Below are 26,660 nucleotides of genomic sequence, written 5' to 3' on the forward strand. Positions count from 1 at the left end.
ACCAGACTTTGTATTTCTCATGCTGTTACCTAGTTAATCTCAGCATCATATGATATTGCTCATATGGACCTCAATATTCCCTCAAGAGATCTGTAGAGCTTGGGTATTTCTCACGCAACTCCCCCTCAACCACCTGTGAGATCCAGCCATCCCTTTCTGAGCTTTCTGTAACTGCTTCTATAAGCCTCTGAGCTTTCTGATCCTGCCATGCAGATCTCTTAACAAGCTGCAGTCTTCTCCCTCAAAATCCAGGGTTGTTGTTCTCTTAGTCATCATCCTTGTTTCTTCTAGGATCTTGAACTACCTTTTCTCATTGTGCAGCCAAGCCTGCTATTGACCTTCACTCACCTCAGAAGTAAATATACTTGCATATGCATGAGTAGCAGTTCCAGTAGAGTGCATCTCAGAGTTGGCTAATCCAGCTGACTTGTAGAAACTTAGTCTTTAATGCACTCTAGAAATCTCAGTTGCTTGTGCTCTGCTGTGCTGCCCTTTGAGCAGGAGTCAGGGTGGCTCAGATACCAAGGACACCAGGGCCTGCAACTGCAATGTGGAGGCTTCTTTTACTTTTGTGAAGAAGGATACATCTTGGTCTTCTAAGTGATTGGATTCCAACCATGACAATCCTCTTTGGCCTTTTGTTTGATCCTGACTCATAAAGTCTTGATTAGCTTGGCTTTCCTTATTAGTCGAGTGCCATGCATTTGAGCTCCTTAATGTAGAGGGCTAAAGCTGGCTAGTCAAATAATACAGCAAAAGCAATTTCTCTGTTTGTTTTTGGTTATTAATCAGACCATCTGTTAATTCAGATTTGTGTGACTTCTGATGATTTGATTTCTCCTTTTTTTCAAATGGTTGCTCATCTTGTCTTCTGAAAATAATTCAAATGTTAATTGTAGATGCAGCATATATTGCAAGGCAAGTAATACACATTTGTTCTCTTGAAATAGCTTCTGGGAGTATTTAACCTTTTTCAGGCTATTTTAAATCTTTGTCTGAACCTGTTCTACAGTAAAAGAAATGACCATGCTGAGTTTTCATGTGTTCAAATCGTTCTGAAGAAGTTCACTGATGGAATATGTCCTGTATTTTGGAAATGTAGTAACTTAGTATTAGAATGAAGCACTAAGCTGTGTAAAATTGTTGTGCAGCAGTACTGTAGTAGTGACCTCAGATTTTTAAAAAATTGGCTCATAATTCAAAAAGGACAGGAAATCTTCTAGGTGCAGATTAGGAAATCTTGTGACACTTAAAAATTAAAAGATTCTGCTGGTCTTAAATTTCCTGCTTAATTTGTTTTGTGCAAGGACAGATTTTGCTCTGAGGGTCTAAGACTCCATCTTTTTAAAGAGTTGAGAGATGCCCAGCTTTTCACCCAATCCAAATAGAGGCATAGTGAAGTTACTGCGTTAATGTAAAAATACTCAAGATCTCTGTGTAAGCATAATTAACAAACTTCAGAAAGGGCAGTATTTTAAGTCTGAGACACCATTCATTTCAATTAATTAAAAAAATGTTTACTAATGCTTGATTTTCCTTATTTAATAGCAAACAAAAGTGGTATTCCTCTTAAAGCCAGATGATGTTCTTTCTTTGGAGTTTTACTCTTACTTACTGAAAATAATTGTCAACTTGCCTTGTCTTGAAGGAAATATCTGAGCGTTGTAGGTGTTCTGTTCAGTTACTTCTGTGCACTCCTGATCATTGTTAAGGAATGATGATGTCTGGCCAATTCAGTTTCTGTTGATGAATAGAACTGTCAGCTGTACTTCCATTTATAGTAGCAAAATAATCCATTGGTTTCAGTATTGCTTTTAGAAGTTGGTTTAAAATGTCTTTCTATAAATGCTTGCTCCCAAGAAGTCATTGCATTTCACACCACGATATAAAACAGGACTGTTTTTTGGTTTGTCAGCTGAGTTTGTGTCACCATTTTAAGGCTGCCATAGTCTGAGGACTACATTGTGGTGTTAGCGTGTTTTTACTGTTCTGTTAGGATTTTTGAAATCTCATTAAATAACTTACCTGCTTTTTGTCTGTCTTTATGAGAAAACCTTGTACACTTCTTATTCCAGAAGAGTGTGTGAATGCTAGCACTAAAATAAAAGAACAGATGTAACTTCAGTTGGAGGAGGATTGTGGTCTGAGTGGCATGTAATGAATTAATGAAAACTAATATTGCCCTTTCTAATTTATGGAAAGAAAAAGGGGTTCATATATTTGGGTTTGTTAGTTTAACTGAACTCTAGATTTGTCAAATGATTAATAAGTTCTAAAGAAACTGTTGAATCTTACAACGTGAGAAGACTTTTAGCAGTAGTAGAATGTTTGTCCCAAATTGTCCTCTGTTTGGAATATACTATAGAAAAGAGGCAGTAATGAGCCAAAATGCTGACGTTTCTTTGGGAAGTTATGTAATTAGACGTGTTTGGGCATTGTTTGTACACAACTTTGTTTAAGCTTATCTACTATTACTTTCTTACCAAATTCAACTGTAACACCTCCCCTCTCCCCTGAGTCCAAGGGCTGTATTCTTTTGGTTCAGATGTCATTTGAATCCTGATAGCAGTAGTCTTTTTTGGTAGGGTTACTAAGCAGTGTACAAGAATTGGCCAGCACTAACTGATAATTAATTTTATGCAACTGTTAAAGACGTCAGTGCAGAAACAGCAATCTGATAGGTGGGATTTCATGTTTGAATGAGAAAAGTGGTGCTGAAGTCTCCTCCACATCATGGGCTGCTCTTTTTAACTTGTCTTTTTAAACTTTTCCTGTGGAGAGAGTAGTTTCTTCATGTTGACAAACCTTTCTTTGCAGCCATGATCCTGATCTTTGATACTAGCTTTGGAGACATAGAAGAGAAGCTGTGAAAAATCGGAGTTTGCAACCCTGTGTACATTGTGTCTATGCCTGTCTGCATAAGAAAGAGAAATGAACACAGATTGTATAGCTGCTCTACAGTACTATTACTTGGAGTACTTTGTCAACGGTTGACAGCAATACTTTATGTAGAGTAATGTTGTGAAATCTGGAGAAGCAAAAAAGTGTTTCTTTTGCAACGGATTTTTTTTTGCTACTTTGATCCCCTTGCCAAAGAGATAACACATCCATTGATGCTGCAGCAGTCTCTTTATATGTGTTTTACTGTGCCTGGTGTTGAGGCCCAATTCCAGGTTTGAATCTCCTCCAGCCACTGCAGTGAAGCATTACATCTGCTTTTTTTGGTTAATTTTGTCTCATTGAGTCAATAGGCCAAACTTCAACGCATAATTTCATTGCCAAGGTCATTAGTGTTAGCTGTCAAGCACTAAAATAAGTTTAAAATTGCTGGTTGTTCCAATTTCTGTTCCCAAACGTGTTATCCTCTCACCAGTGCGCTGTCAGTAAATGTGCAAAATACGCTGGATAAAAACTTACTTTGATATTCCCCCCCCCCCCCCATTTGCTTTACTATTGCTGTTAATTGCTTGTAGAACAACAGTAGTGGGTTATCAGAAATACTTAAACAAAAATAACTTTATGTTAAGATTAAGGCTTTATTTACTGAAAAACTTGTTCCTCATCCTAACAGTCTGGGCTGCTTTTTGGGTGAGTGTCCACTTTTCAGTGTTTTAACCTGTGGCCAGTACCAAAACTGCCCTATTTAACCACAGGTGTGGTTGCTTTTGGGATTTTTTTGTTTGTTTGTTTGATATTTAAGCGGGGTGTCTCTTCTGTTGAATACTCTGTCCCATTAGCTACTATTAACAGTTCAAGGCACTCTGAGGCCTACAGCCCACTGTTGCTGCTTTGCAGTACTGTTTGGATGCTTCATGGACTGTTTGTAATGACATTTTCACCAGGGACCATAAATCCGATTTTTCTCTGTGACATAACGCAGGTTTCTTTTCTCTTCACCATACAGCTCTGAATAGACATAATGCGGTCTACTTGAAACAAGCATCATTAAGGGGAGACATAGTGTATTACTGTGCGTAATCTGAGTCAAAAGAGAGTGATCTTTTATATAAGTGTATATATGTAGCCATTTTAGTTGGTTAAACACTTATGCCAAAGTAAAGTGTGTTACGCGCAAGCCCTGGGTGTTATAAACACTATCAATACTGTATTGTGTGTTTTTTAAATGTAGCTGTGGTCTCCACGTGTTCCTTCTACAGTACTGGTTTCCCTCCACATTTTTTATTCACCTAATGAGAAGGCTCATGAAGTTTGAAGGAGACTTAAATAATGGGCAGTTACAAAGTCTACTGAAGTCATATGGTCTGTTGGTGACAGAGTATCTGTTCCCATGCAATACTCTCCAGTATTGTTGCTATACAGTATTTTTCCTTTTCGGCTAATTTTTGTCCCTTCATATATAGAATATTAGTATAACTTTGAATTGTCATGAATAACTGGGTAAAATAATAGTATTGTTGGCACCGCTAGTTACATATGCCATGAAGGTAAAGCCTTGCTGTAGAGGGATGCAGGCAGGGGATATTTCCTTTAAGGGAGAAACATCTCCCCCTTAGCTTTTTCTGCAGTTAGTAATTTATCTGTACTGTATTTGTTCCTCTAATCTTTCCATCCCCACGAGATAGTGGGGATAACGTTCTAGGTGCACTACTAGCAGTGAAGGACACTGACAGAGATCAGTGCTGTATCAGTCCTTGACAAGACATCTGTGTATCTCCAATACCAAATTACATTCCTGTTTCTTCCACCATATTTTGCTGTGAATCATAGATAATTTGCTCTTGTCTACAGCTTTTCAGGATTTTTTGTTTGCTTTCTTTCCTGGGAGGATTTGTAACTGTTCTTGAGAGTTCTTCCTTTCCCAGTGTTCATTTGCATTTTCCAAACTAGATTGTCCTGTTGTAGGATAAATATTTTTTTGTAAATATATTGGTCAAAATTTATCAATCTGAATTACCATAATCAAACTGGAATTACTCGAGCCATTGAGGAGTGCTTCCAATTTAGTCAACTTTTGTGTATCTACCTTTCAGATTAATTTATGTGTTTAATTCCATGCTTTAGATCACTTGGTCTTGCAATGGCGCCGCGTGTGAGATTTCTTCAAAAAGTTCGGAAACAACTGTGTGCAAATGAGGCAGCTGATGGGACGAATCACTTGAAGGAGACAGAGCAAAGTAAAAATACCATCTCCTCGATAAACAAGGAAGGAATGGAGAAATGTGGAACTAATGTCAGTGGAAAGGTGTCTGTTAACAAAACAAGGGAAAAAGAGAGAAGGAAGGGAACTGAGGAACGTTCTACCTCCAGTGAAGGTGCTGAGGAGAGCGGTGAGTCTGAGGATGAATCAAAAGAGGTATCCGAGGAGGAGGAGGGAAAAGAAGTTCCAGTACCAAGCAGAGTCCCAAACTCAGATGCCATGCGGTTCTTTGAAGATGACGCTGATGATGATGATGATACTAAAGATCTTGATTTGCTGACAGTGAAACGGCGGAATGTTTTTGGTGTGGAAGCTAAAGATAATCCAGAACTGGTAAGTTCACTTTATAGTAAGGCTTTTAAATTTTAATGATTTTGTATTGGACATACTGCAAGTAAGGAGAAAGAGAGAAGAGAAAATTCTGCTCTTAGCAGAAGACTCAATTGAAGTCAGGTACATTGTCCGTATGTCAGTCAGAATCGTTTCCAAAAGATAAGTGGTGTGACTTACACTTTTATAATTTTACATTATTAGCAGAAAGTACTTTTTTTTTTTTTTTTTTCCATAATGAATATCCTTGTAGTTGCTTTAATTTATGAATAACATGATTTGAATATCTGGGAAATTTTGACAGTATTAATTCTTATCAGTTACTAATTTGCTTGGACCTCTCTAAAAGGGCTGACACTTTCAGTCATAATTTTGATGCTGTACCACAGTTTATGGCACTGGGAAGACATGATGAGCCACTTCCCGATACAAATTGTAATGAATGATCTTTACAATAATGTAACCTTCAAACCATGATTTTTACTTTCAACAGGACGTTTGCTATTAGGAATTGAGTTAGTATCAGAGAGAGAGTGCATGCAGTTCTTGTAAAGCATGGTTACAAGGGCTTATTGAAAGTATTCATGTAGATCTTTCATTTCCTTGGTGAGTAGCTTTATAATTCAGGATTTGTCTGTGCTTGGTGTTCTGAGAAATGTTGCTTTAATTTAATCTTTAAATACAATGTTATGGTAAGGGTGGTTTTGGGCTTTTAAAAATTATTTCTATAAAGCAGATTTGGTATGGGCATACTGTGAATTTTTTGTGTATCGTTTCCTATCTAGCAACTGTATTTCTGTAGTAAAGAGATCCAAGTGAAATAGCCATCTACTTTAGCAAGATGCTTTTCTGAACTTACATGCATGCAAGGGAAGCCTCCTGTTAAGCAAAGTATTTATTTTTCCATCTGGTATTTTAAATCTTTCTTTTTCTGGGCTGTTATTTAGCAGCACGGGGCACATGTCATGAACTTCTGCTCATCAGCCCACTAGCTGCATTTATAAGCAGCATCTTTCCTTTAACCCTTCACACCTAGTGAAGTGTTATACACTAGTTTTATCAGCTAACTTTGTCGAAGATGAGCAGTTGCACAGTAACCTAACCACCGCCTGCACTTTTGTCTCTCTGGTGGGGAGGCTGCTGCAGGTTGCCATCTTGTCCCAGAACAAGAGGATGGGAGGAGGATGCTCCTAGGATTACCTTTCTGTTCCTGTTGTTCTAAGCCTGAGATGTCCTGCCCCGACGCAGCTGCTGCCTGGCAGTAGCTTATATTTATGAATAAATTTTAGTTTCATGTAGAAAAGAGACTGCTGTTTAAAAAATGATGTGGAGTAAAAGATTTATGCCTTACTTAAAGAATGATGTTCTCACAACTTCTTATATTGCTCCCACAATTTTCCATGCTGAAATACACAGACAATTTAACATTGCTTTTGGATGTTGGAAAGTGAACTGGGAGGTTTTGTTTGGGAAATGGTAAAAGGAGAAACTTTGACGTAAAAGCATAAGCAAAGAAAATTTTATGAAAAATGCCAGTGATTTAGAAAGTAATTTGGAACCTCACTGGGTAACCTTCTAACAGTTTTCCAGCATTAAACATTTATAGGTTAGTTTATGCTCAGGCAAATCGGACATTGTTTTCTGTGATTCAGCATTGCTAAACTGCAGTAAGGGTTAGTGGTTTGTACTTCGTGTGCAAGTGTGGAAGACCTCGTATCACCTGAAACCTTTTGTACATGGGGGCATAATAATGAGATATTCAGTTATTCTTCTAAGCAGGTGTGAACAAAAAAACCCTAAAGTTTCAAGATTTGTATCATTAAGAACTTCAATATAATTTAAATAATATCCTACACAAATGCCTATGGCAGTACACTATGTAATTTTTAGAAAGCAGAAATGCAGACCATACTGTGCCTAACTGTGGGAACTAGTCTTGATCGATGCATGTGGTAGTGTGGTATTTATTAACTTATGTTACTGTGAAAATTGTTGATAAATTGTGGAATGCTTTAAATGTAAGTGTTCTTTATGCTCTTACTCCTACTGAAAATAGGTTTCTTCACTAACCATGTATTATCTTAATGTTTTGGTATACAAATGCACATAATAGAAATTACCTATAAAGATTCAGGCACCGTGCATCTTTTCTTTAATGTGTATACCTCAGCACCACATTTTGCGGATGTTAAAAACAAATGGGTAACTTGCAACATTTTTTATATTTTCTTCCCATTTGTTTATTTTCTGGATAAATTTTTTGACATGATTATTACTGCATTAAGGTAGATCAGTACCTATCAAAAGTATCAGAAAGAACTGATTCCTCTGGGAATCAGTGTGAGAAGCACTGAGCAGCGCGAGTGTAGTTTTCCTGTTGCTGTGTGTTGGGGTGTCCTTCTAGGGAGGACTCAGGAACCTGTTTGACTTCAGTTTGCTGGATCATTGCTGCATTTCTAGGATGAGGCAGTGCATTAATTAATAGTATCAAATGCTGCAGAGAGTCTAGGAGTATAAGCATAGAGTATATCCTTGGCTAGATCAGTTAGGAGGGTTTTTTTACATCTATTCTGTGTGCTAAATAAGGTAGGAGTCCTGTGGAAATACTAGTGTGTGATCATCTAATTGGGAGATTGAGTATGCCCACAAACGTCAAATTCAGTTTGCATTTATGCTTTTAATGTCTATGATTGACTTTGCAATTTCACTATTCTTTTATTATGCTTGTTGTTAGCAACGCAGTCCCGCTGTGATCATTGAGCTTCAGGATGTTTTTGTAAATTGAAACATTGCATTTAGCTTCAATTTTTGAATAATTGTTCTTAGAGACACCCTTGCTTCCTTATCCTTGTGTCTTCCCTAGCACCTCCAGTGGAAGAAGGAGCAAGAGGAGGTGTGAGGCTGCCTCCAAGTGTCCTGTGTGGTGGTGTAGTGCCCTGATCTTTGGTCGCAGGTGGGGTGGGCTCATCTGTCTTTGTAACACAGGAAAGGAACTAGGCAAAAGGAGCAGTGGTTATTTAAACTTGTGGTGGAGTAGAAGGGGGTTTGTGTGACGTTCTTAAAACATTTAGTTTTTGTTGAATGTGCGTGGTACCCAATCTAACACTCACTGTTAGTGAAAGGTAGGTCATGGTGTGAAGTGGGACACATCCAATGCTAGTTCCTCTGATAGCATGACCTGCAGCTTAATTCCGCTCTTGCCTCTTTCCCTTTCTCAGTGTGGCCCTTGGTTGTGTGCATACTTTGTCATTTTGTGACTGCAGATAGAAAGAAAAATCTGTTCTCTCTGCACTGCCATATGAAAGAAGAAACCTTGGATGAGGTGAAAGACCTTGGCAGATATTAAAATTTTGTAATGAGCTTCTGAGCTCATTTTTTAACAGATACTTACTAGCTACCCTATTTATGAATTTTACTTAAGTATGTCAGGATTTTTCCTGGTAATATAACTCATGGGACTTATTTAGAAGTACAGTGTTCTTATGCATAAAAGAAGGTCAGCTATATGCATAGGGCCTTTAGCAGATATGTAGTATTTAGCTGTTGTGTTAACATTATGGAAATTATTTGTTTAAAGTACGTTTAACAATATTAACAGTATTGATGTTGCAAAGACTGAAAGTACTCCCTGGTTACAAACTTTGTTTTTAATGCTAATTTTATGAAATGGCTGTTGCATTTGGAAATGCAAAGGCTATACTACTTAAACTTCAATCATTATTTATTTTGAGAACTAAGATTAAGGCTACAGTATTTTTTTTTTTCTTGGTTTAGTTTATACTTTAATTTTAGTCATCTTGTCAGACATATTACATACTGTCAGACTTGTCTTCTGCTGTCAATTTTTCTGGTTTTGGATAGAGAATGTTAAACTACTGAGTTCTTAAGATTGTTGTGACTCCTTCCCTGCTCCCCCATCTCTTGATTTATGGACCCATAAAATTTCAAATGGAGTATTTACAGGCTGCTTGGAACACTGTAGTAGGCATAAGCTTGCAGATGGCTGCCTTAAATAGTACTTGCAGATTCTTTGGAGTTAGTCTGGAATCTGGAAGAGCCTGCTGTTTGAATAATGTGACTATGGAGGGAAATTATTTTATATGTCTCAGCTAGCTGGCTTGCCTTGTAATCCAATAGTATTATACACAATGGCACTTTCTTACACTTCTCAGAACACTATAAACGGAAATATTATGTCCTGGATATGTACATGTTTATAAAAGCAGGAGAGGACAGACAAGGGTAAATCACCCTAATTGGAGATGATGGGGGGCTCTATGCCAAGAAACAGAGTGATAGCTATTTGTAATGTGGACTGTGCACAGAAAACGGATCAAGGAAATATAATTCAATGTACTCCAAAGTGAGGACATCGTCTTCTAAAATTTTCTTCTGTGATGTTGAGAAGAAAGCTTGTTACCACCCAGAGAAATCAAAATTAATTTTCAGAGCTGTGATTCATCTTGGTTGCTTCTCTTACATTGGCTTTTCCTTCTGAATGGGATCTGTCTTCTTCTGTTGCACGTTATGAGATAGATTTTCACCAGTCTTGTGTTAATATACTACTTTTTCTGTGTGAAGTGTCTTCTCATTCCTTTTACCAGCTCTTACTAGCTCTTATTGTTATGCTTTCATATTAATTTATATTAAATATGTGACTTTCTCTCTGCGGTGCTTTTCATGGGGATGGCGAGCGAGAAAATACCCAAAGGAAGGAAGAAGCAATGGAGTGGGCTGGCTGACTCTGGTAGCGGCGTTGTTCTCCTTACAGATAACCCTCTTCGCTTTTGCTGTAGCAGTGTGTTGTGTCCAAGAGAAGAAAGCTGCTCCAGGCATCCCTCTAGCTATAAAAAGAACATTATTCCTTGGAGACATGTTTCAAAGCTAGCATTCCGGCAGAGTAAATATAGAAGTTATTTATTTTTAAGTTAAATAAAAGTCAATAGTATGATGCATTACATACTATAAATTTGCCTTCCTACAGAACCAAAGTCCCTTAGGTTCTCAGCCTAGTAACAGCGTGCTTGTGTATTTCTAGTTGAATTATAACAAGTCATGATTTATATGAAGTACAACATACTTGCATACAAGTGAAGTAGGCCTACATTTGGATATTAGCCAACGTACTTCAAGAAGATGGTGTTATGAAAAGTATCTTTTATCAGCTATGAATGGAAATGAAGCCTGCTGACGGTACCTCAAGCCTCTTTATGCACAGCAGACAACACAGAACGTGTTCCATGGAGCGCATAGAAAATTTTTTTAAAAATCACATTTTCTTTCTGTGCAATTTTAGTACCTTAAGTACAACCAAACCTTGCTTTCTAAGAATGTCTCTGATGTCCAGTTATATGATATTCTGTGTAATTTTAAAAAGTCTTGTTGTTCAGGAGTCCTTCTGAACACAAAGGACAGAGCAAAAACATTTCTTTGTGCTCTTGGACAACTTTTGCAGGGTTATTCATTCCCTGGCTTTATTATTTTTAAGTAGAACGTTCATGATGGACTTGCTATGTTAAACTGTGTAACGGGCTTTTCAGACAGTCCTTTGTAAAAACCCATGAGCCACGTTAAACCCTAGATCCATAGATCACTTACTGTTTTAATCTTTCTTCTTTGCTCTTTCAGGTTAGCTGCTTTAGTGTACCTTTCTGTCTGCTCCACATCCATCTTCAGATTTCTCTCTAATGATTTCTGTTTCAATTATTTTTAGCAACTTACTAAGAACTTCTGGAGTGTAAGGAAAAAAATCACTGTAAATATTTGAGTTTATTGTACCTTTAAGGTAGTGTTCCAGATATTTGTGGCAATACCTGTGATGTTTAGGAAAACTGGAAAATCTGTAGGATCAAAATTCTCTCTGAGTTACTAGTAAGCTATATATTTCAAATAAATGGCTGCTGTGTATCTCTTAAGGTATGTGTGCAGCATAAAGTGGTCATCCTAAATACTTTTAATCACATTTAAAATCTGTACAGAAAGTATAATTTAGGAATTCTATTTTAAAACCTGCCCTTATCACAGATCTTAGCTTTCCATATCAGAACCTATGGAGTACCTAATTCTGATGTGCTGCTGGGCTTAACTTCTGGGAAAAGTCTTACACTTAAAAGTGCTTTTGAACCATTGTGAATTGTGGTATTTTCGATGTCCACAGTCCATCTTCTGGGTCAAATAAGAATCTGATGGAGAGAGATGCCATGTGTTAGAGGACTGACTTTGAACATTTTTGTTGCAGCTATTTGAAAAGTACGTCTCCTTTGAGCCAGGAAAGGCCTCCCCAGGTCTGATGGGAGTTGTTCACAAGCCAGTGGCTTTTCCAGCTGGCTGCAATGTGCTGCTTGTGTGCTAGAGCAAGGGGCGTTCACAAGTTAGCAACCACTGTAGCACACTCCTGAACTAGGCAGTGCCACCTTTTTATTTCAGTTGCTGAAGATGTTGGTTTAAAAAAATCCTTAATCCCATATGCCATTTGAAGCAGCCTCACATCATTTTCACTCTGCTGAACCTACTGAAGTATCACTTCGTCTGCTGTCCTAATGAGAGGAAGCTATTTTGCAAAGTGTTTCTGTGGCTAAAGTGTACTGAAGTACTTAGAAACTCGCGTTTAACAACATAAGTTGTGAACCTGTTCTTTGGCGAAGATCTTGCTGGTGGATTGATGGTTCATGCAGTGCAGAGTGATGTGAGCAGGCTAGACTATTACATGCTCAGGTTTCAGCATCTGGTGAAAATTCAGGCTGCAATGAGGCATGCTTTGTTTTGTGACTGAATAGACTCAAAATAGCAGAAATGTGTGGTCTTGTCTCTCAAGAAGTATTAGGGTGATGTATGATTTAAAATAATTTACTAAAATATCATTTGTTAAATACTTCTAGTAGGTTACTCAAGCCTGCAGTAATACCCTCAGTTTTAATCGTGCTTAATCACGGATTTATGGCCTTGTATAATATATTGCAGTAGTTTCATAGATGAGGGTGAGCCAAGTACTCTGCATTCAAACTGCCTAGTTGTAATCAATGTTCTCTGAATCCATAGGATTTGTAAATTCTGAAATGCCACAATTTCCTTTAAAGTCATTAGTGCCTGAATGCTTGCTGAGTGATGGTGTTGGAAGTATTTATAACTATGACATAGTTTTTGGAGAAGTGATTTTCCAGAAGTTGAGTGCTAAAATTGTGAAATGCTACTAGAAATTATACAGCACTAATTTTTAAAGGAAATGCTGCTTCCTGAAATAGTAATAAAGCAGACCTACTAACAGATACATATCCAGAGTCTCCTGACTACTGTCAGCACAGTGTGTAGTTAAAATTATGAGAATTAGTCTTTATTGTATTTGTGAATGTCTTGTGTAAGAATTGCTTAGCAAACTACTTAAACAGTATTTTGGGGCAGATTTCTGAGCTGTATAATTTTTTTTTTTTTTTCAGCTGGAATAATTTGATAATTATGGGGAAAAAAAAAATTTGTAGTTTTGGTGATGATTCATCAGCTGTTAGCCAAAATGAGTCCCCGGGTAATTCATTACAGTATCCCTAACATGCAAATTGTAATTTAATGACTATGTTAAAAAGGAAAAATGTGTTTAGTACACTGTTTCCAGATAGTGACCTGCAGACTGACCAGGAGCTAGGCCAGTGGAGGCAGAATATCTGCTTGGTCATGTTGAACTGATGCTCATCATTTTCATCAGGCTTTGATTTGTCCCTGCTGTGAAGAGTTGAAATGTTAGCAAGAACTGGGAGGGAGTCTCTGACCTTCAGAGTGGGCTCTCTGCTCTCCATCTTGGGTAAAGAAACACCTACTCTGCCTCTGGGGATAAAAATCTCTCTTTAAGAGCTTTGCTTTGAATAAGTGAAAGGAAAGTAAAAAATTAAGGCACAACTGCTAGCCTTATTTGAGTCAAAAGTAAATGAAATATAAATTGCTTTGGGCCAGCCTGTCACTGAAGTCTTAGAGGTCTTCCCATCCTTCACTATCTATACCACACTGTTTCTGTGGTAGCTCTCTGCTTATTTCAGTGCACGGTTGTTCCTCTCCTTTGCCCGAGTTGTGTGTCTGTTTATTCCTCCAGAAGGAATTCTTGATCTAGCTGACTCTCACTGGATCAAGATGGACAGCTTTGCCTGCTCCTCATAGTATGTTCTGAATAGACTCCTGTGAAGTAATAGTTGTGCTTGAGAAGTGATGTGCCTGGGAAACATGTCTGAAGAAAATGGGGGTGTGTTAGTAAATCTTTTTTTTAAAAAAAAAGGCATACAGATGGGAAGAAGCGGTGGTTTCCTTTAGTTGACGGGGGAGGGGGGAACTATGGGAGACCAAAATGGCCAAGGTAACTTTTTGAGGAGGTAAATAGCTGTAATTTCTCTCAAATGTGTCCCCTACATGACCAAGACCACAAAGTATTATTTAAAATGCTGTGTGTCATGGTAGCTTTCTTTGGTAATGTTGACCATGTTTCTTGTAGAAAGACTTCAGTTGCCAGGCAGCTGGCGAAGATAAGCCAATATCACTAAGGTTGTGATTAAAGCTAGGTTTATCAACTAGCAGCATGGAAGAGGAGTGTGTTTGAAATACTTGTGCCATGCCAACCTTGCTATGGGCATGCTGGGAAGGGAATACAAACCAATATCTATTTGAAATAATGACTAGTACTGGCACTGTTCATTTTAAACTGGAGTTGCTGAAAGTGCCTTCCTCGTTTCCACGATCTCTGCATTGAGTGAAATTAATAGTAGTTGATGTTTTGTTTACATTGGCACTTTCTGGTCTCCGAGTCAGAGTGGTAAGAGTCCTCAAAACATGAGGTTTGTGATGGCAGCTTTCTACCAGGTTCACAACAGAAGGGCTGGGTCTTGCAGAGCGTAAAAGGGCAGTATGTATTTCTGTCTCCATAGGTCTCTTTCTGACTTGGTGGAGAAATGCTGCATATACCTCAGAAATTGGGGGAAATAATACACTCTTCCCCATATACAGACTACTAGTTTGAGGTTTGTAGGTCTGTACTTCTGGGTGATGTTCTTGCATTTGGCTTCTTTATATCATTAATGTAGGGCAGAGGGTCTTTCTGGTGAGGTTGCAAATCCCAGTGTCACTCCCAAACTTTTTATTTTAAGAAAGAGAAATAGAAGAACAAGCTGATATTACTAAAATGCATATTAAGAGCTGCGTTAAGCCTTTCCATATGAGGCTTGTTTACATTAAGATACGCTGAAAGCTAAAACGTGCTTCAGCCACAGCTGTTTACAGACTTGTAATGCAGTAGGCACATGTCCTGCTGGATTCTGTTATATTCTGTCCACAGGAATTCACTGATTTGGGCTTGCAGAAATAGGCAACTCCTCAGTTTGCTCATGTATTTTGGGAATTGCTTGCTGACCTAGAACTATGTTGTTTCTGCTAAAGAATAAATATCTGTAAACTGCTGCTGTTATTTCCTGTGGTGTCTAGTTAATGTGAGATTGGGCATGGGAAGAGAGCAACTACTAAGAAGTTCTGCCCTGGCTCACGGATGAGTACTGTATTTGCAAGACAGGTGTTCACTCTGTTTTCTAATGTCCTGTTTCTTGAGGTTTTCACTTGTGGTTTAGCCCCAGTCAGCCACTAAGTGCCGCTCAGCTAGCTCCTCGCTCACTCCTCCCACCCCAGTGGGATGGGGGAGAGAATCGGAAGGGCCAAAGCAAGAAAACTCATGGGTTGAGATAACATCGGTAATAATGATAACAACATCGGTAATAATGATAACAACATCGGTAATAATGATAACAACATCGGTAATAATGATAACAACATCGGTAATAATGATAACAACATCGGTAATAATGATAACAACATCGGTAATAATGATGAAAAAGAAAATAGAGAGGTGTGAAACCTTGAAGTGGGGACACACACAAAAACAACAAGTGATGCAACCACTCACCACCCACTGATCGGTGCTTCCTGTCCCCGAGCTATGATTGCTGCTTCCCCCAGCCAACTCTCCCCAGTAAATATATTGGGCATGATGTCACACGGGATGGAGTATCCCTTGGGCCTCTTTGGATCAGCTGTCTTGGCTCTGCCCCCTCCCATCCTGCTTCTTAGCCTGGAGAAGACTGAGGGCAGATTTCATAAATACCTATAAATATCTAAAGGTTGGGTGTCAGGATGATGGGACTAGGCTCTTTTCAGTGGTGCCCAATGACAGGACAAGGGGCAACAGGCACAACCTGGAACACAGGAAGTTCCAGCCAAACCTGAGAAAAAACTTCTTTCCTGTGCGGGTGCCAGAGCAGTGGAACAGGCTGCCCAGGGAGGTTGTGGAGTCTCCTTCCCTGGAGACATTCAAAACCTGCCTGGACATGTTCATGTGCCCCCTGCTCTAGGTGTCCCTGCTGAAGCAGGGGGGTTGGACAAGATGATCTCCAGAGGTTCCTTCCAACCCCTACCATTCTGTGATTCTTGTGCCCCTGGCAGAGCATGGGAGGCTGGAATAGTCCTTGACTAGTGTAAGCCCTACTTGGCAACAACTAAAAACATCAGTGTGTTATCAATATTATTTTCATACGAAGTCCGAAACACAGCACTATACCAGCTATAGTGAAAAAATTAACTCTATCCCAGCTAAAACCATGACATACTTCAGGTTGAAAGTTGATACTCATTTGAATTGGAAATGGGAAGTATATTTGCAGAATGAAGTTAAAATTCTGAGTCTTTGTTTTCATGGTGTTTTCACTGCTATTTGTGGAGCAATCTTAGGGTCTCAGATGAAAAACTAGGGTGGCGTTTTTATTTATTTAACAGCTCTGGGTTGTAGTAATTTGTTACTTTCTTTAGCTTTTGATCCAATAGCTTCCCCAACATTGTTGTCTCTAAAGTATAAATAAGTTCTTGTTTATCTGTTCATTTCCACGGTGGTCACAAAAAGCTGAAGCTTTGTAAAAATATGTATACCATCTGGGATATAAATATGTATGCTATGACATGGTAACAAAAAATAACGACCAGTAGCAGAAATCAAGAGGTGCTATCAATGAGAGTCTGTGGTAGGTCAGTGAGTGTTGACGCAAAGTGTGTTTTGATTAGTGGACTGAAAGGAAATACTTTATTTCCAGCTTTAGGACACAAATTTTGAATAAGCACTTATAGTATGTACAGCTTATAGGCAAGTTTAGAAACAGCGCTGGAAGAAGGAGGCATACTGTAAAAGAAAGCTCTGTAAATAGCTGTGAGAGAAGCTATTGGGACTGATGTCAAGAGGAGATTGGAGAAAGGAGGGATAAGGTGAGAGACCAGAGCTGAAAGGCTATAGTTTTGTACAGGGATGACAAATACATGAGGCATCTTTCCAAACTGATGCTTGGGAAGCCCGTAGAATACTGTCAGCAGGTTCCTGTCTCTCTTAACATCATGTATCATGAAAACGTATACTATCTCTTTTGCACTGATTTCTAAAAAATGTGTTAGTGTGTTGCTCACTACCACAGTTCAGAATATTGACTACTTGTCTGGTATGTGATGCCCCCACTTCCTCACAGACCTTTAGGGCTACAGTAGTTACATTTATACATTTACATCTATAGATGTAAAGGGAAGCAGTCATAGAATCATTAAGGTTGGAAAAGACCCTTAAGATCATCGAGTCCAAACACTAACCTATCACTGCCCAGTCCCCGACTAAACCATATCCTCAAGCACCACGTCTACCCTTCTTTTAAATAGCTTCCAGGGATGGAGACTCAACCTCCTCCCTGGGCAGCCTGTTCCAATGTTTGACAACCCTTTCCATGAAACAAGTTTTTTCTAATGTCCAACCGAAACTTCCCCTGGCGCAGCTTGAGGCCATTTCCTCTCATCCTATTGCTTGTTATTAGGGAGAAGAGACCGACCCCCGCCTTGCTACAACCTTTCAGGTAGTTGTAGAGAGCGATAAGGTCTCCCATCAGCCTCCTCTTCTCCACACTAAACAACCCCAGTTCCCTCAACCTCTCCTCATAAGACTTGTTCTCTAGACCCTTCACCAGCTTCATTGCCCTTCTTCGGACACACTCCAGCACCTGATGTCCTTCTTGTAGTGAGGGGCCCAAAAATGAACACAGTACTCGAGGTGTGGCCTCACCAGTGCTGAGTACAGGGGCATGATCACTTCCTTACTCCTGCTGGCCACACTATTTCTGCTACAAGCCAGGATGCCATTGGTCTTCTTGGCCACCTGAGCACACTGCTGGCTCATGTTCAGCCGGCTGTCAACCAACACCCCCAGGTCCTTTTCCTCCAGGCAGCTCTCCAGCCACTCCTCCCCAAGCCTGTAGCGTTGCATGGGGTTGTTGTGACCCAAGTGCGGGACCCGGCACTTGGCCTTGTTGAATCTCATACCGTTGGCTCCGGCCCAATGATCCAGCCTGTCCAGCTCCCTCTGTAGGGCCTTCCTGCCCTCCAGCAGATCGACACTTCCACCCAGCTTGGTGTCATCTGCAAACTTACTGAGGGTGCACTCAATCCCCTCATCCAGATCATCAGTGAAGATATTGAACAGGACCGGCCCCAACACTGAGCCCCGGGAACCACCACTCGTGACTGGCCGCCACCTGGATTTGATTCCATTCACCACTGCGCTCTGTGCTCGGCCGTCCAGCCAGTTTTTTTACCCAGCACAGAGTGCACTTGTCCAAGCCGTGAGCAGCCAACTTCTCCAGGAGAATGCTGTGGGAGACAGTAGCAAAGGCTTTACTAAAGTCCAGGTAGACAACATCCACAGCCTTCCCCTCATCTACTAAGCGAGTCACCTTATCATAGAAGGAGACCAGGTTAGTGAGGCAGGACCCCCCTTTCATAAACCCATGCTGGCTGAGCCCGATCCCCTGGTTGTCCCACATGTGCCGCGTAATAGCATTCAAGATGATCTGCTCCATAATCTTCCCTAGCACTGAGGTCAGGCTGACAGGCCTGTAGTTCCCCGGATCCTCCTTTCGACCCTTCTTTTAGATGGGCATCACAGTCGCTAGTTTCCAGTCATCTGGGACCTGCCCGGTTGACCAGGACTGCTGATAAATGATGGAGAGTGGCTTGGTGAGCTCCTCTGCCAGCTCCCTCAGTATCCTTGGGTGGATCCCATCTGGCCCTGTGGACTTGTGAACATCCAGGTGAAGGAGCAGGTCGGTGACTGCCACCTCTTCAACAACTGGGACTTCATTCTCCATACTAGCTCCATTTCCCAGCACAGGGGCCTGACAACCCTGAGGATGATCAGTCTGACTCTTAAAGACTGAGCCAAAGAAAGCATTAAGTACCTCAGCCTTCTCCTCTTCCACATCCAGCAAAGGAGGGAGATTCTCCCTGGCCTTCCTTTTGTAACATTTTTTGTTACCTTTAATGGTGGCAGCCAGTTTAAGTTCCAGCTGGGCCTTCTCCTTTCTAATCTTTCCCCTGCATAATCTCACAACACCCTTGTAGTTCTTGAGTCACCTGCCCCTTCTTCCAAAGGCGGTAAGCTGTCCTTTTTCTCTTGTGTTCCAGCCAAAGCTCCTTATTCAGCCAAGCTGGTCTTCTCCCCCGCCTGCTTGACTTATGGCACACGGGGACGGCCTGCTCCTGCGCCTTTGAGGCTTCCTTCTTTAATAACATCCAGCTTTCCTGGACTCTCTTGCCCTTCAGGACTGCCTCGCAAGGGACTCTGTTAACCAGACTCCTTAACAATCCAAATTCTGCCCTTCTGAAGTTCAGGGTATTGGTTTTGCTGACCCCCCTTCTTACTTCTCCAAGAATTGAAAACTCTATCATGTAATGGTCACTGAGCCCAAGACAGCCTCCGACCACCACATCACCCACCAGGCCTTCTCTGTTCGTAAACAGCAGGTCCAGCGGGGCACCTCCCCTGGTTGGCTCGCTTACCAGCTGCGTCAGGAAGTTATCTCCCACACTCTCCAGGAACCTCCAAGACTGCTTTCTCTCTGCTGTGTTGTATTTCTAGCAGATACCTGGTAAGTTGAAGTCTCCCACGAGAACTAGGGCTAGAGATTGTGAGACTTCAGCCAACCGCTTGTAGAGTACTTCATCTGTCTCCTCATCCTGGTTGGGTGGTCTATAACAGACTCCCACCAGGATATCTGCCTTATTAGCCTTCCCCCGATCCTTACCCATAAGCACTCAACCTTATGATTACCGTCACTGAGTTCTAGACAGTCAAAACACTCTCTAACATACAAGGCTACCCCTCCACCTCTCCTTCCTTGCCTGTCCCTTCTAAAGAGCTTGTAGCCATCCATTGCAGCGCTCCAGTTGTGTGAGTCATCCCCCCATGTTTCCGTGATGGCGACCACATCACAGTTTCCCTGGTGCCCTGTGGCTTCCAGCTCCTCCTGTTTGTTGCCCATGCTGCGTGCATTGGTGTAAATGCACCTTAGTTGAGCTACTGAGTTCTCTTTTCCAACACAGGCATGCACCCCTAGGCCTATCCCTAGCAAGCCTGGTTTTATCCCCTTCCCCCTTCGCATCTAGTTGAAAGCTCTCGCAATGAGGCCTGCTAACTCCTGAGCCAGAATCCTTTCCCCCCGTTGCAACAGGTGAACCCCAACCTGGATATCCAGGATATCCTATGACATCCAACTTCCCTGGATATCTTAACCCTGATATTTTATTCTGTCACTCCTGTGTTGAATGCAAAAAACCTCATGTATTGCATTAAAAGATTGAATTTTGCTTAAGTGCATCTTTTAAAAGGTGTCCTGTCTGGATCTGAAGACATGAAGAGATTCAAAATCCATCACTAATAGTAAGTGGTTTTAACTAATTTCTTCATGTTGCACAAAGAGATGAGTACGGGGCTGAAGAATAAAGGCAGCAGAGGCCCTAAGAGGGCAACAGCTGAAAATAAAGGTATTCCAGCAAATAATCCTTTGGCCTGCAAGAGAGACTTGACTTTAGCACACAGAAGAATGTGAGAAGAAAATGTGATACTGTTATGGAGGAGGTGAATGAGATGATATAAATTGAAAATGCAATGCGCAAATGCAAATTAAGGCAGCGTTTAGCTTAAGGACACTTTGTTACTGAATGTTATCAAATGTTGCAAGTAATTTGGAAGGCATCCCATAGTTCCTTAGGTATGGAAAAGATGGTGCGGGAGTTGAAGGTTGAATATCTTGACTGACTGAACTTAAGTCAAATTTCTGCTCCTTGATGGTTCAAATATAATTAGCTAAACAAGGCAAGTCTTAAAATAAAAGTTTTATGTACCACATCTGCAGATAATTTTTCTGTCTTTGGTTTCAAGATCAGCTTTTACTCTAAGCCAAGGTAATGTTATGTTTTCAATAGTCATTTTTGTTCTTGTGACTGTACTTTCCTGATCAGTTTCTAATGTGGGAGTTTTAAAGCTTAAGTCACTTTGACTTCTCTCCATTTTTAAGAAGTATTCTATTCTTTTTAGTGTAACTGAATTTTTCAGTGTGTCATCGAAGCTAATCTATCTTGATATTTCTGTTACTGCTAATCTTATTATATGGTTGGAAAAAATAACATCTTCATATTTTATTTTACCTTTGGAGACTTTTTAAGCACTTACGAGCAATAATAGTCTTCTAAAACATTTCATGTAGAACAGGTGCCAAAGATTAAAACTAAGATAGCTATAATGGAATATTTACTGGGTAAACTGAGAAAAGACTAACGTATAAATGGTGGTATGAGAAATGTTGATTTCTTCTAGTGAAAAAACATTGGCGAATTGAAATGTAACTTTAGGTTGAGTGTTTGTCAAGTGTGAGCATCTCAATGAAACACAAGTCTTGGCATGCTGTTTTCAATTTTTGCTTTAGTTGCTGAAAGAACAGTTAAAAGGGATTTCAAATGACACTGTTCTTACGTACTTCATGTGGCATAAGCGCTGTGACCTTTCAAAAGGATAGGGCTGTCTTGGTATCCTCGCTGAGCTAGTGTTGGGGTAGGTGGTAACTGATGCCGTTGAAAACTGATCTCACTTTTCCTTTTTCTACGGGTCTTCAGCTAGATGAATTTCTTGCCCGTGTGGCTGGATCATCCTATTGGCATATACTCTTGTACTGGAACTTCTTGGCCGTAATATCTGCAGAGCCAGGGAATTCCTCAGATGTTTACTTTACTTTTTTTTTTCCCAAGAAAATCAGAGCAGATCTTATTTTACATTATGATTTTTTTGCCTGTCTGAACATTAGGAGGGAATCTAGAAAAGGGCATGTTCTGTGCCATTGGCTACCAAGTTAATATGGCAACTGATATATCAGTTAGATAAGGAGATAGTATGTTCTTAGATATTCTTCTTATGGTGAAGGAGAAGGGACTCAGGGAGGAGGCTCCTTTTGTTTTGCCATGGCGAGGCAGGTGAGAGACTGGAAATCAGTTTTTTCTAGTTGCTTGTCTTTGCCTGGATGGGGTTGTGGCTGTGGCCGTGCCCTGGTGGGAGGACAGGAGCAGGACAGGCTGCGGGGATCCAGGCTGTGGCTGCAGGCTGCCACTGCTGTGAGAGGCTCCTGCAGCAGGGCTGGGTCTTTGTCGAGTAAGTCACAGCTGCTTCCACAGGACCCAGGGTGGAAGCACTGAAACTGACTCTTGGCCTCTGCCACTAAAGGGGTTGAGCTACCCTGATAGTAGGCACCTGTGCTTGCTTGTGTCTCACCTCTGTGTGCTGCTTTAGGTTTTTTTCAGGAAGAGAATGCTGCAGCATTCCCCCTTTCCTGAATAAGTTGCGTGGTTTGTGGTGGGTTACATGGGAACTCTGAAGATCCTCATGCAGTTAGATAAATCGGAATTAATGGCAAGGAGTTCAGCGTTCAAACTGGAGGAATAGGTAGTTATACTATTGCTTCTAGCTCTCCAATCCGAATGTAAGGAGGAAGCTAGGTCAAATCCACAAAAATTAGCAAAAGCAATTCTCATGCATGTATAACTATGTCTAAATAAATCATTTACAGCTAAAGAATTACTAGCTTTTCCCTGAACTTAATAATCTGAGAAAAGAAGTGCTTCTGAAAGACATATTCCCAACTAAATTATTTCTCATTTTTGCAGCAGGAGAGCTGAAGTTTACATTGAAGTATTTTTATCAAAACCAGATTAAACCAGGTGGAAATTCTATAGAATTACATATTTAGTAGGTTGATGTTAATATTAAATATTCAAACTTTTAAATCTGGATTATTGATCAAAGCGTTCTTTTCCTTGTATGTATTTCAAATAGTCTTCAGTGATACTTGTGTAGGGTTTCAGAGGGCTTGGCTTGTGTTGGGATGTAACTTCGAGCTCAGTACCTGTACAGAAGGGCCATGGGAAACTGTGTGTGTGAAAAAGTATGTCTAAAGTTGGCTTTCAACAAACGGAGCGCATGCATGCCCAAAGAAAGGGGAGGAGAGTGGTGTTCCAGTTTGGAGGTGTTAAGGGGAAAGGAAAATTGTAAGCTAGGTTAATAAGGTTGTTCAAAATTGGTAAAATATGAATATTTAATTTCAAAATGCCACATCGTCTAAATTTGTTTCAAGACCAAACCCAAACTTTCATATTCTTAATTCTCAGGCACTTCTGATCAATTCCTTTAGAATTTCATCCTCCTTGAAATGTGGTGGGCATTTGTGATTCACAGAAAAAGTGCCATATGTTGCTGGAAGCTGTGCATATATTTACAAAGAGGTGCAGAGCTCTCAAAGCTCAAAAGCATCTTTACAGACGTCAGTGACCAGGGTTTACCTTGGGAATGTTTAATGAGGTGGCTCAGCATAATAACAAACTGGTTGTTTACATATGGGTGATATGACGTTTTTCACAAGTATAGCTGTGTGTTTGAGTGTAATGACATTATAATAGGGTGACACAGGCTCTTCAGTCATGAGAGATTATATAGCGGTTAAGGACATGTAAGGTGGTGGGAGAGACCCAGGTTATTATTTTTAATTGTGAACCTGTAACTGTTTGGTTTTCCTGTATTTGATTTGTTTACTCTGACCACATGCTATGAGCTCATTTTCCATGCTAGGTAAATATACTCTTTTTTGTTACACATAGGTTGCTTAAAATTCATTGGGCAGTTCTGTGTATATTAATGTCCATTGTTGGTGAACTGGGTGTCTGTAGCCCCTGTTGCTGGCATTGACAACATGATGGAAAACTGTTGAAGGTCAAAGCTTATGTCTCATGATAACCTGTAATATGAGTATGAACAGTGCATTCAGGCTTTTTAAACTTATCCTTTCCTCTTTTATTTATTCTCTTCTTATATCTTCACAAATAAAAGCTCTAGCTTTTATCTTTGGAGTTCTCTGAAAGTGGGGCTTCCTGCCTAGGTTGATGAATTAGCACTGAGTCTCGAGATAGACTTTTGCCATTTTCCTTCCTTCAGCCAAGGGGCTGAAATCTATCAGTGAGAGCAGTTCAGGGCTATCTATCATCTGCCTTTTCAAACTGTCCTTCCTGAGATCCTGCTGGAGTGTATAGCTACTGCACTCGCTGTGTTCACAGCCTAAAAGGACTTGGTACAAAATAGAAATTCAGTGCTTGTGCTGTGAGACCTGGGGCATCTGAATGTCAAACTCCATCTGATAAAATTGCTTTATTCTACTTTAATAGGATTGCGAGGATGATACAGTTTAAATTTATAGTTGTCATAAGGATAAGGTTAGCACGTAAATCAGAGATGAATTGGAATTAACCCTGTTTTCTTTTCACTTGTGTTAATTTACTGACTTAAAATGCTACCAGCCATATATATGTATATATTATATGAAAAAGATGATGCCCAAATACTTTGGCCTTCAGTGTCTTTCCTAAGAAACCTTATTGTTGAGTCCCTGAACTCAGCACGTTTTATATGGGGTTAATTTTGCTAATGCAAGTGGCAAGAGTCTGATGATTAACATTTAAATTTTTGTGGTATTTTTTACAGTCCCAGCTAGGAGTACCAGGTCTTAACAGGAATTTTTCCAGGTTTTGTTTTGTGATCATCAGGAAGTTGCCCTGTTTTAGAAGGCAATTAGCAAAGGCTGCAAATAAGCAGGGTATACCCCTTTCTCAGGCAATTTTGGTATTGAAGACATTTCATATGATGGTTAAAGGATAAACTTATTTTTGTGCAGGAGCTGTGCCTCACTTTGTGTTCCCTTCTCTCTTGCTTCCTATACATTGTTTTCTTTTTTGTTAGTGCTGACTGTATCACAAATGCAGGAGTTAGCTGACTCGGGAAAAAGAATTTCTCACCAGTTTTCTTTGTGCAGAAAGAAAAATCTGCCGACTTTCCCAGCCTTGTATTTAGCCTGAAATGTTATTAGTTGAATTTTCAGGAAAGAGAATGAGTTGATACCATCTTGAGCTCATTTTTGTATGTAACCAAGGCTGGATGCAAAGATTTCCTGTTCATCCCAGGGAGCAGTGGTAGGAGTTCCTGAAACACTTTTCAGGAATAATTGTAATGTAAGCAATCCTGTTCACCTCCAGGTGTAGATTTTGAGATGCTGGAGGAAAGGGTTTATGTTATGGTGGTGTATGTTAATGAGTAGCTAGACTGGAGGAAAGCCAAGTAACCCTTTGGGTTATTGAAGCTACATGGTTTTCTTCAGTGTATGTGATTATGGTTAATAGCTTGAACTTTGGCTGATGCTCCCTCTGCACCAGGAGCGGTGGAAGAAGTCACCTAACTATTGCTTAGTGTTAGCTCTAATTACTTACAGGGAGGGAAGGGATTTGGGTTTTTGGTTTTGTTTTGTTCTAGGCAAATTTCAGAGCTGCTCCAACCGGAAGGCATATACAATAACAATATGAGTAAAACTATAGGAGGAATAGTAGATTTTAGGAGAGAAGGCAGAAGCACACTGATATGTAAACAGATATGGGAGTTTACCAGTGGCAATTAGAATTTTAGTTCTTCTGGGATATGAGTTAATTTATAATGTATGAATTGTTAATACTTCACCTTTTTACTGTATTCCTTATTTTGTTTTGGATATGTTAGTGGCAGCTAAGCCAGTGAAACCTACTTCTGTTTTATCAGAAAGCTGCTGCAGTTGTCAGACATAATTTTGTGAACATCTGTCACTTCTAATATTGGGTTGGCAGACCCCCAAACTGTTAATGAATAAATGAATTCTAAGATCTGAATGGGCTGTGCTTGTATCAGAAGCCTTAGCTTTGGTGGCTAGCTGCATACGTAACAGGCGACACTTCTAAATACCGAGTCTAGACTAATTAGGTTATTCTAATATATGGGTTGTTGATGAAAGCACTTAAAACGTTAGTTGAAAGAATCTTAAGACAAAATTAACAACCAAAAAAACCTATCAAGAACGCCCTCTTGAGATTCAAATGGAGAAGTATTGCCAATCCCAGCTATGTAGTCAGAGTAAGGTGCCAACTGTCCCAGACCTGGATTTGACAGCTGACTGCTGTAGGCGGAGTGGCGAGTGGCAGACAACAGGAGAGATGATTTTTGCCATACTGTCTCAGGGGGGAGGGAAAAGCACATAATTTTTATTTTTTTTTGATGGTTGCTTGGCATAGAATGAGAAAACACTGAGGCAGCAGTAGGAGCAGCATCCCATACTCTTCACACAGTTGTTCCAAACTGAGTGCAGTGAAGTGCTACATTGAATAAATGTGCTTTTTCAGCAGATGAACTATTCGGTTCTTGAAGCTATGAAATAGGATATTTTCTTTTTCAATCTTTGAAAGGCATCAAGATACATGGGTTAAGGTGGAGGAAATTTTCTGAGTAGACTCAGGAGGTGAGAAAAGGTTACTTTTCTCTTGCTTACTTCAGAAAGAGAGAGAGAAAGTTTGCTTCAGGAATTCTTACACACCTTTCTGCGTGGCCTGGGGCAGGTCACCCAAAGTTTCTGGCCCTTTTGCAAAGCATTGAACATGTGTGCTTAAGCTTAAAGGGCTATTCCTGTAAGTGCATTCACAGATTTACAGATGCGCATTTCTAGATTATTTGTCTTTAATCGTCTGTGAAAAGAAGACAGTATATTTTTGAGAGGATAAATAATAGTTATTTGGAGTGCTCAGGTGATTACAGTGGCAGAAACCACGGAAGTTCTGGCATAAACCCCCCACGTTTTACCAGGTAGAACCTGTGTGCTCGCTGCATCGCATTCTGTGGTGACAACTACCACATGTTTGAGAGCTGAGTGGCTTCAATGGACGTGGTAAAAACTAATATTTCTGGGTG

At 40.2% G+C, this 26,660-nt stretch overlaps 2 protein-coding genes across 2 annotated transcripts in view; both read left to right on the forward strand.

The window, feature by feature from the left end:
* The window catches only part of ATM (ATM serine/threonine kinase), a 579,279-nt gene that overhangs the window by 256,408 nt on the left and 296,211 nt on the right, over nucleotides 1–26,660 (forward strand). The gene's annotated exons all lie outside the window — the stretch shown is intronic.
* DDX10 (DEAD-box helicase 10) overlaps nucleotides 1–26,660 on the forward strand; it is a 217,593-nt gene that overhangs the window by 70,433 nt on the left and 120,500 nt on the right. The window contains exon 15 of the mRNA XM_075082470.1: nucleotides 5,023–5,491. Coding sequence (XP_074938571.1) covers nucleotides 5,023–5,491 — 469 coding nt within the window. The remainder of the gene's footprint in view (nucleotides 1–5,022; nucleotides 5,492–26,660) is intronic.

This window comes from Phalacrocorax aristotelis, chromosome 1 (assembly GCF_949628215.1).
Source record: "Phalacrocorax aristotelis chromosome 1, bGulAri2.1, whole genome shotgun sequence".
Taxonomy (NCBI): Eukaryota; Metazoa; Chordata; class Aves; order Suliformes; family Phalacrocoracidae; genus Phalacrocorax; species Phalacrocorax aristotelis.